At 37.2% G+C, this 11,140-nt stretch overlaps 1 protein-coding gene across 1 annotated transcript in view; it reads right to left on the minus strand.

Moving 5' to 3' along the window:
* Positions 1 to 400: 400 nt before the first annotated feature.
* Positions 401 to 11,140, minus strand: part of LOC104076618 (teneurin-3-like) — a gene marked incomplete at its 3' end in the record, with an annotated part of 13,781 nt that continues 3,041 nt past the window's right edge. Inside the window, exon 2 of the mRNA XM_009577538.1 lies at positions 401 to 679. Coding sequence (XP_009575833.1) covers positions 401 to 679 — 279 coding nt within the window. The remainder of the gene's footprint in view (positions 680 to 11,140) is intronic.

Genomic DNA, 11,140 nt, shown 5'->3' on the forward strand with positions numbered 1-11,140 from the left:
CTTTGTGTTCATTCATCCATTCTAATATTCTGCAACTTCTCCAAGATGTCTTGAAGAACAGTTTACAATGAAACCTTTGATTGCAAGCAGGCCTTGGGGATCAATTTTATCACCACTTACTTAGCTGTCCCTCAAAGGGCAACAGGTGACATGGCCTGAGATAAAACAGAGCTAATCTTTTTTGTGATTAAACTCTTTCAAAATTACAGCTAAAACACCACACCCAAAGCTTGCATTAGTTAGGACTGATACTGCATATTGACTTTTCTGGGAGGAGGGGAAAAAAAAAAAAAGGTAAATAATTCAAGGCCATTCCTTTAATGATTTAAGATTATCGAATGTCAACCAAAACAGCAAATAAAACATTGATTTATATATGGGCATATGCGTAAGAACTTACCATTTTCACTGTCGGACTTGTTTTCATGTTCGGTATCAGTCAGAGTGAGGGCTGAGTTGGAACGGCTTGACAGACAGGAACTGCGCCCTGATTTGACCCCCCTGCCCCAAAGTCTCATGGCATGCTCTGGAGACATCACTCCTTCATTTTCAGTATCAGCATCTGACCCTGCACTGATAGAGTAACCTCTGTGGGGGAGCCCCATTTCCGCACAAAATGCCAGTCCTCGACGAGTTGCTGGTTCACAAACTCCTAACTGCCTTAGGGTAAAATTCTGTCCTGATTAGGGGAAAAAAAAGATAACAAAAGGTGAGAATTTTTTTTTTTTTTTAGAAGAACCTAAAAGTAAAAACTCTTCATGTGTATAATTGTCTCAGGTATCATACAACGTGTTTTGTCAAAACTCCACATGTATTACAATCAAGTGGATTCTTTTGTCTCCAGCTCTCTGCGGTGCCCCTTTTCATTCATACTACACCTTACACTGTTTTGTCAACTGCTTAAATACATCAAAAGTGTTCCTGGGTAGGAAAGAAACATAAGAGAACCTGCAAACTAAGAAAAGCCAATTCAGCACATGAAAGGATTAAAAATAAATGACAATTTTTTTTTTTCCAAAGTGTGAAAGCAATAACAAGGTATTTGTTAGGATTATCCTTTTTTTTTTTTTTTTTGGTCGTGGTTAGAGGCCAAAGCAACAGCCTATTTTCCCCATACAGATGTCATCTAATGTGGCAATGGAAAAACTAAATGGGAACCAAACTCACTTGGTCGTTATTGGATCTCTCTGCCCTACTTTAATACACAAACATAAACAAACAGGAAAACGGCCAGCCGTTACCTGCAAGGACTACAGTAAAGTTATTTTTTGTGTCTCGTATTTTGAGAAACATTTTAGGCTTTTACTGCTGAAGCAGAGTCTGTGCATTTTAAACAGACTTTTAGCCTCTGTTTTGGGGCAGAGCAAGAGACATAAGTGAATCCCAAATGACTGTATTAATAAATTAGGTGCAATAAACTCGTGACACTTCAATAACTTAAAGTGTCTAAATTATGCGACACTCAAAAATGACTGCCTTTTTAATGACTGTGTCTTCATCCTACTTTTATGTCCACAGATTTAAGACATTTTACGCTATATAGACACTTGGCAAGCTCATTTGCATGCCTATACCCATAATGCTTTTTCACCCTAGCCCACAGTTATTTCATAGCTCTGGGAACAAATTAGAACACACATTCAATTTTTTAATCTGACAGGCATCCTAATTTCTCCAAAATGAGTCATTTAACATAAAAATATGTTAGTGAGATAATTAAAGTTTATAATACAACAAGAACAAAATCCTACCAATCAGAAAGTAATAGAATTGCAGAAGTGTAAATACAGAAGTGTAAATAATTCCTGAAACGTTAAGAGTTAATGCCCTGGCCATTGACTTGTTTTAAGTGAGCCAATTAGTTATTTTATTGCTGCGGTCATATGAAGTTGTCACTGTAAGTTTCTTTGCAGTCAGAACCATAAATGAATTCTGACAATGACCTCCATAAATAATGAAAATCAGTTATTACAATTAGGTACAAATCAAACTGTATTTATTATGCAGCTGTGAATAAATATTTGAACGAAAATACAACTGGGGAGGTAAATATAAAAGGAGTAAGCATATCTGTGACTATGTTTGAACAGTGTGAAGGGTATAAGAACAGAGGATTACCATGCACACTGATAATATCTTGTCATTTTTTAAAGCTGTCATGCCATGTGAATTTTCAGGTTTTGTGAGAGTTGAAACTAGTAAGAGAAGCAAACAGGCCAAACAAAAGGCCCAGTGGAGCTGAAAGTAGTAAAGTGTCTAAAATGCTTATTATTTTGCATTTTGGTAAATATATGCTAAGGGTGACAGTCTAGAACACTGGTTTTATGTGTTTGGTACATTATTATATGAATCTAAATTTTCAAACTGTTGCCTGAAGTCAGAACCAAATATAAGAGAAGCCCATGTGCACGTGTGTATGTATACAGGTGTACCTACACACACATGAAGCAGCTAAGGTGTACACACAGTTGCACATGCAGCATCTTACTGGTTCTTTGGGAAGCAAAATGGAAAGGAAAGAGGTATTTTTGACCGAAGACAAGGTTACTTGAGTCAGTAACAAAACTGCCGTTGACTTCAACGCCACTAGGTGTTATGCCTACGGTCCCCGTAATCTCACAGTGCTGAGATCTGGAGGTGAGGAAGGACGCGGACAGACACAGGTACTGCCTCTTGAGCCACAATTAGACCAGCGGCAGCAGGCGAGCACCGCAACCTGCAGCTCCTCGGCCAGCCTGCACCACACAGCCCTGTGCTCCCCCCACTGCGAAAAGGGCCTCTTGGCACTCAGAGAATCACTCAGGGAGACATCTGTGCAGACACATCAATTTGAAGAGACTATTCCCCCACTCCCAGTTTTTTTTTCCTCTTAAGCAAACTATTATTTTTAAGAGAAACTACTTCAGGCGTTATATAACAACATCCTCCGTGATCACTTTCTAGGAGACTCTGTCTCAGGCACAACATACCACCTATCATCTATTAATGGATTTTAATTTTTATTTTAAGTTTACATCAGCCTACCTCCATGTAAAATATTTTCTTCCTTTTTCCCCTCTTATGAATGGTAAGAAAGAAAACCAAAATGGCATGTCACAGGGCCAGAACAGAAAAGGGGGGCAGGTTTTTATATTGCTCTCTCATCATATTCAACATATTAGAGCTTTTCACTACACTGAGAAGTTTTACAGCATAGCCCAGAAATGTTGTAACAGCTTTAGAAACATCAGGCTAAATCATCTTCTGAATTAAAGCTTTCCTAAGAGCTTTACTAAGAGGATTGTCCTCCATGTAAGTTGCCTACACAAATGAAAAAAAAAAAACCAACCCAAACAAAAAACCAAAACAAAACCCAAACCAAAAAGTTGACATGGAAAAATATGTATTTGTGTAAGAATTTATATCCCAAAGGAAATCATACACACGTGATACAAAAATTCTACATCATCTTGAGATTCCTAAACAATGAAAACAGGTAGTCTTCCAGGATCCAGCGGAAGCTGAACATGGCTGGGACACAGACCTAGTGGGCAGCAGAATAGTTGGGGGCTTTTACCTGATGGTGAACAATACTACAAAATAAAAATAAAAATTGAAAAGGAGGTGGTAGGAGCTCAGTGGAAAAAAGAGTATGAAGAAAGGATGTTCTCCTTCTTGTGTTCAACTTAGAGTTTCTAATTAACCTTTCCAGAATGACTTCAATGTGAGGGATTTAATAATCGGTTTCTTACACTATACACCCATTTGCAATTTCTCCCACTGACAATAAGTGCTTCAACAGTTCATAAAGACTTAAAAAAAACTTGGCGATTGTAATGAACTAATTCCTGAGAAGAAAATGTAGATACAGAATAAACAGATAGGCATAATGCTTCGTGGCTTTTTTCCCTTTCCTTTAAAAAAGTACAAAGTGTAAAACAGAAAAAAATTAGACACAACATTTCAAGCAGTTGTGTTCTGGAGACACCTTTGGGGGTTTTGGACTATTTGGGATGATATATCATTAAGTTAGGTTTTAAAAACTGGCAATAATGCTGTTTACTACCACTGTACATTAGATATTGCATTTCTCTTGGCTAGGAATATCAATTTATGGGTAGTGTAAGGAATGCTAACACCCTCCATTTGTGCAGACAAAACCAAAATCAATGTAATAACTCTAAGACAACCTTTAGGAGCTTGTGCAGCAATCACCGTTAAAAACACAGCATTTACCAACACTAACCATACACATCTACCTGTTACGTTGCAGCCACTTTCTGTGTAAGCAATGATCCACATACAATTGACTAAATACATACAAAAAAGTATACCAACATAATTTTAATACATATATGTTTTTTTATATATATATACACATATAAAACTATTTTTAAAAAAAAAAGAGAGAGAGAGAGAGAGCATGTGTGTGTGTGTGTATATTTCTCTGCCAGAATCACACAGGTTACATTGTCTAGAAATGTAATTTTTTTTTTTTTTTTAGTTTAATCAAATAGTGCACATAAGCAAGTTTGATGTATGCAGAAATTATGTATTATTTTAGAAAGTCAGAAGATAACAGCTGGAATTAAATGGAAACCTGCTGCATTTGTGTCACATTTGTTTCCCTGGCCTAAATTGGGGAAGTTATTTGAATTACTGAAAAATAGAGTTCAATTATGTGCTAGTCGAAGATGGAAAAAGGAGTTTCTTTGTATCTAACAATATACAGCAAAACTGTCCCTTCTGTTCTCAGGGCACTAGCTAGTCACTACAGGACCACTGAGAACATACTAGATGACCAAAGCCAAGCTGGACTGGTTTAGCAGGAATCCCATGCAATCCTATGGGATCTTAAATATCAACTACTTTCAAGTGTCAATTCTAGCTGGTTTCTTAAGGAAAAGTATGTGACTTCTTTGTAAATAAAATGTTTTTTTTTTTCCATTTACTGGGGCAAATACAGTGCGGCACACTTACAAAGGGAAAGGTCTTGAGAGGAAGGACATGGAATTGGAAGTAAATGTACCGTAGGATAACAAATTTGCTGGAAATGAAAGGACAAAGATTTCAAAAAAGAAGATAGCAAAACAGAGGCCTTGGACGCTCTATAAAACTCTGATAAGAAGTGTACAAATGCTGTCTCCAGAAGTCAGAATGTTAGGTGGGTAGAATACAATTACACAAAAGAGAGAATGAGTCGTAGATGTAATACCATCCATTCTGTCACACAAACTTCACAATATATTTACTAAAAAGGAGTTTTCAAAGTTGTACTTGCAGAGTTCTGTTTGCTAGGATGCAAGAAATCGCAGTGAAGACTGACAATGAGCTTTGCCTATGTTAACATTTTTTCTTTCTGATTTGGCATAGTATTTTGTTGTTATTACTTCAGCCTGATTTTCTCTTTTGTTTTGTGAAAATTATCTGTGAAATTTAAACCATCCTAATCCACTGTATCACATTTTCCTCCTGTTTTTAATTCCTATGTTTTTCTCTTCACTCATCACAACCCTCTTCCTTGTCACCTCTTAACCTCTCTTTCTTGACCTTTCCGCTCTATTCACTTTTCCATCTTAACCTCCTTTTCTTGTCATTAACTGATTTAGAGTAAAGCTGTAAGATACCTATGAAAGACAGTTGCTTCTCCAGTATATCCAGTAAACTACATAATAACAAACAGCATTAAATTATATTAAATCTTAGCAACCATGCATATAATTTTCAAGTGCTTGTTATTCTGAGCAAACATTAACCACACAGTTCTCCCATTTCTTATGGGTTTTCAAAAGCATATGAGGAGCTAAATAATGGTCTCAGTGACTTCTGAAAGAGTTAGTGCCAGATACCGTGAGTTCTTTGAGCTGCACTCACTATGCCACTCTTGGTAAAAGGGCTTTACGTAAGACTCAAAACCTGAGTAAATTCTACAAAAAAAACCCCACACTTATGTTTTGTGGGAAATAAAGTATTTCAAACCTAATATTTAAAACCAGCCATGTATTTTTACCAGCATTAAACTATAGAATCACAAGGAGACACTGACTGAAATGCTAGCCTGGGAAAATTTTTCTTTTAAGAAACAGAGCAAAAAGAATCAATGCAAATGAAACACAGTATCTTCCTGCCACTGTTTTTCCAAATTACGGTTCAAACATGCAGACTCTTCTATGCACTATGGGAGACTCGTAATTTTATTCCCTATTAGGTTTGAAGGTGGCAGGGGATCCTCAGTATTAATCCACAGACTAGAAGATAAGAAGCACTTCTTAATCCAGTATAAGGATAAAGGTCTGTTCATCAAGCCCTTCTGAAGTTACCGCAGAGTAAGATTAAAGTCAGCTGAAGATAATTTCACAATTGCACAATTTAAAACTTCAAGCTACAGCATCAGCAATCATGTTCCAGTAAATGAATTAATAATTTAAACATTACGGTTCCAAATTTGGGGATTTTATACAAAAAAATGGTTTTATGACTATGATTACATAATATACAAACTAAATTAAGAGAAACCTACGCAGCTGTCCAGATCATGGGCTGCAAGAAAAAAAAAAGGGATTCTGTGGATTTTAAAAAGAAATTCAACTCCATGAGTGGCAAGGAACACAAAGTCTTGATCATGACCAGAATGACAGTTTTAGGCCTCTATCTTAATCTTTGGATCCTGGGACCAAATCATCAACATCTCAGCATCCATTTATTACAAAATATAAATAAAGCCTAAATTTGATAGATGTGAAGAAAATATGACCCAAGGGTAAGCAATGTAAAGATGATGGATATCCAGTCTGCAGAGAGCCTACAACCACAGAGCTGACAGGTATGAACTGCCACATTAAGGTCAGTAGGATGCTAATGACATGACATATGGCTTGAAATGGGGAAAGAAAGTGAGGAGGAAGGAGGCAGCATAAAGAGAAGCATGCAAGATGTGGAGGAGAGAAAACTCTACCATTATTTCTGCCTTTTCACAAGGGAAAGGCATGTCTGCCACCACAAGTGAGCGGATAGACCCACAGAGGGATATGTCTCACAGCGTGGTAGAAAACTTGCTTAGTTCAACAGGCTCTGAACTGGTATAAAGAAAAAACCCAACACACCTACTCAGAGTAGCCCCATACATCTCTATTTGTAGGATTTTATAAACAAGTATCCGATATGCATGGCAATCAGCTCTGCAATGCATGGACAGAATGAGGCGCTCAGACCATCGCTGTAGGTAAGTGCAAGAAACAGCGGAAAATACAGACCCAAGGACTTATTTTATTCCCTCTCTCTCACGCTTCCGTCACCACCACCCCCCCCCCAAAGAGTTTCCATTCCCTAAACCCCCATAATAAATGTAGTGTAGCATTGTCTTAATTTAGATTTTCTAGCAAAATGTCCTTATGCTGAAGACAAGAAAGGATTTATGACTCAGACATATTTATGGCACTGCAAAGCAAAAAGGTGGTAACACAAAACTTGAGGCAAACATGTTCCTATGGCTCTGTCATTTCCTCTTTGGGCTTTAATAAGCTCAGTAATGCTAAGCACTGGCTCTCAAGCCAGTAAATTGTGACATTTTACAAACTAATTTCAGAAAGTATCAAGGAACTTTCTGAGGAATTATTCCTATTTTACATCTCTGCTTCGCTTTCCACATTTATTTGCCAGTGATGGAATAAGCAATCACTCACAGCTTGGCCTACAGCCCTAACTCTCAGCCCTAAGCACTGAATGAACAGACTGGACAGACAGGACTTTTCAGCCTCTTTCATTCCTCCCCTCACCCCATCTCTTACTGCACACTTTTCTAGCTTTATTCTCTTCATAGATGTTAACATGCTAAGTCATCCTTTATAGCCATGCATGTGATCCATTTATCTCCCCAGTCCTCAGTTTAGTTTTTATTTTGAACAGGAGCAGCACATACATCTCAGTATATGAGCTACGGAAAGATATAAGAGCAATTACAGACCCTCTAGTATCTTCCTTTCCATGAGGCTGAAAGTCCTTGTGAATGCCCCTTGCTCACCTTATAATTCCTTAATCATTATGATCAAGAACTTAATTCTCTTATTTTGCAACTGGACTAGTCAAAGACAAGGTTTTTACTCTGTGGACCAAGGCTGTGTAGAAATGCCTGATCAAGCAGTCTACTGCCAATAACCAAGGTTGATTTTTCCCTGGAGAATCACAATTGCCCTTTGTCTCCAGATTCGTAGCTCATCTACAGACTATGACCCACAAGGGGCCAATTTCAACTAGATGAATACCTTAGAGCAAGTGTGCATATCACTGAGCATGAACTAAATATACTCCTAATCAAATGAAAGTGAAATGTTTTTCTTAGTACCACTCTGTAGCTAATAGAATAACTTTAAAAGTCAACAGATCCTTATCACCTGGAACCTGAAAACCAATTAACTTCTTACTGTTGCTTTAAGAAATAACTAGTACAACAATGAAAGATGATAATATTACTTGGCACTTACAGGGCTTTTCATCTTCAAAGCATTTTGCAAACATAAACTAATTAATCCTCCCAACACGCCTGTGAGATGGGTAAGTGTTATTATTCCTGTATTACAGAGGGGAAAAAAACCCACCTCTGGCAGAAGGTTACATGCTTAGCTCAAGGCCACAAAATTATCCAGAACATACTGGCACTGCATGCTGCTTACAGAAGTTACCTACTCAAATCAGGCCAATACTGCAGGGGGCTGTGCTTTGGCATAACAAAAAAGTATCTGTCACGATGACTATCAGTACACATCTTGCACTGCAGTCAGGAACATAAAACACTAATTCTCATAGCTGCTTTAGATTTTGAGAGACAGTGCTTGCATTCAGTGTCACTGAATGGTGATTAATTTGCTCATCGGGAGATCACTTCATACTTTCTTGTAAATACTCTGCAAAACAGGTTGATTCAGTTCTATTGAGAGTCACTTGCCTACTCAATAGTCAAAATCAGCTCATCAATAAGGCATACACAGTGGAAGGTCAAAAATAGATAGGTCTTACCTATCTATCCTTCCATTGCTTCAGACAGGTAAGTTTAAAGTACTCGAGCTTTAGGTTTAAAAACATGACCTTTTAAATCCTTTAATCCTACAGTTGACATTTATGGTGACTGAAAACATTAATCATTTTGCTATCCAAATAACTCATTTTGAGCAGCTAGTATTTAAAAGCATAGACTTTGGAGTCATATTACATTAGGATAGAAGTTGCAATTAATGTTTCAGGTTTCTGAAGTCTTAAAAATGTATACCTGACAGTGTTTAATATCTTAAATAATAAAATAAAATTGTCAAAGAATATATATCACTGTTTCAGGTCCCTCTTTCACTGAACGGTGAGATTTTTCTAGCACCTAAATCTAATTGTCACGAGAGTGTCAGCTGAACGATAGCTACAATACATCCACACAGTGTAATGTACTGTACATGGCTTTGCTTTTCAGCAACCTTGTATCAGTGATCCAGCACGGTGTGAAGGAAAGAAATGCTTTTTCTTTGTTTGTTTGGTGAGTTCAGCCTCTCTTTTTGCAGGTCCGAGGAGTTATAAGGGCATTTAATCTAATTTAGGCACTTAAGTATTCCAGAAAAGTAAAGGTACAAAACCATGCATACAAGTACTTTCTCCTGCAAAACTAAAACGGGTAGCATGAAAATAAATTGATGTTGAGGCTTGGCTGACAATGAATTGTTCTGATTGATAAACACGGTGAACTCATTCTCACTGCCAGCTAGAAAGACCAAATAACTTTACCTGCAGGCTAAACTATAGTTGACTCAAGCTTTCAAAAAGTAAAAAGTTAACAAAACCTGCACTCATCGGGTCTTTTATTAGGAAAAGGTGTCCTGCTGCTCAGCTTTTCACTTCATACAGTTCACAAACAGTGCTGTGTTTATTTTGTATGAAAATACGAACACATGGAAATGTGCATTGCATCCTGCCACCTGTGCTCGTGGGTCAGCCTCCCAACTTCTGTGCAAAAACTCACTGATGCGATACATGGATCACTCTGTAGGATCACTATACTGTCCTGCAACAACAAAATCCTTTGAAATGGAACAATGACTCCTTAAGAGTCATATTCCTCTCTTCCCTTCAACGTGTATCTGATGGTAAATAAAATACAGTTTTTGCATGCCTGTATTTTCCTTACTAACTTAATGCACCTGTATAAAAATTTTTTCAGTTCTTGTGAGTCCAGGTTTGATTCATGATGTCCTTCAAATTATTTTCAAATTGTTGCATTATTACTTCCATTTTTTTTTCCAAATGCAATTTAAAAAATACTATTTACTTTCTATATTTCTACAATCTTTCCCTCCCACTCCATAGTCATGCCACACTTTCAGATATTTTTGCATAGCAGTCTCCTATGTATCTTATATCACTTAACACAGCAGTTTAATTCTGTAAACACAGGAATTTCTTTCTGTACAACAGAGAAGTTCAACTTCATACAGTCAGCTTTAATCCTGAATTCAGCAAGACACTTGGGCATATTCCAAAATACAAGCATTTAGGCTGCTGAATTCACTTAGAGAAGTTGTACATTTAAATCAGGTTGCTCATTACAGTTGGATACTTTGAAGCGTAAGAAAATAGGTGGTGTCTTTCCTCCCTAACACATAAACAGCAAACAATCATATCATCACACCTTGGAAAGTAAATAGTCTTTCATGGTGCTTCATCCATTGTCAAGGATGTGATTAGGTATCTTCTCAAACATGCAATATAAAATTGAATATCTAGCTTAAAAATACTTTTAAAGAAAAAAAGCTCATGGTCTTCATTTACATGGTGTCGTGGTTTAACCTGGCAGGCAGCCAAATACCACGCAGCCACTCACTCACTCCCCCCCCAGGACACATGGCTAGGTGCTGAGTTTAATTATTCACAGGTTTACCAATTTTTTTTAATCTTATGTGGGGATTAGCAACAAAGTGAAAATAAATAACTAAATTAGAAGTTCTAAAAATAGTAGGCTAAATAATCCTCGTCTAAAGAGTTTAAAAACAAAACCAGTCTTGCAACAGATGAAGGGGCTTGAGAAGAAGGGAAGGAGACAACAGGAGGTCTTATCTCTGGTTGATGTTAACTGAAAGCATGTTGCCTAGATGAAGTTACAATTTCCTAAACAAGCATACCCGCTCTT

Source organism: Fulmarus glacialis, unplaced genomic scaffold (genome assembly GCF_000690835.1).
Source record: "Fulmarus glacialis isolate BGI_N327 unplaced genomic scaffold, ASM69083v1 scaffold15025, whole genome shotgun sequence".
NCBI classification, from domain to species: Eukaryota; Metazoa; Chordata; class Aves; order Procellariiformes; family Procellariidae; genus Fulmarus; species Fulmarus glacialis.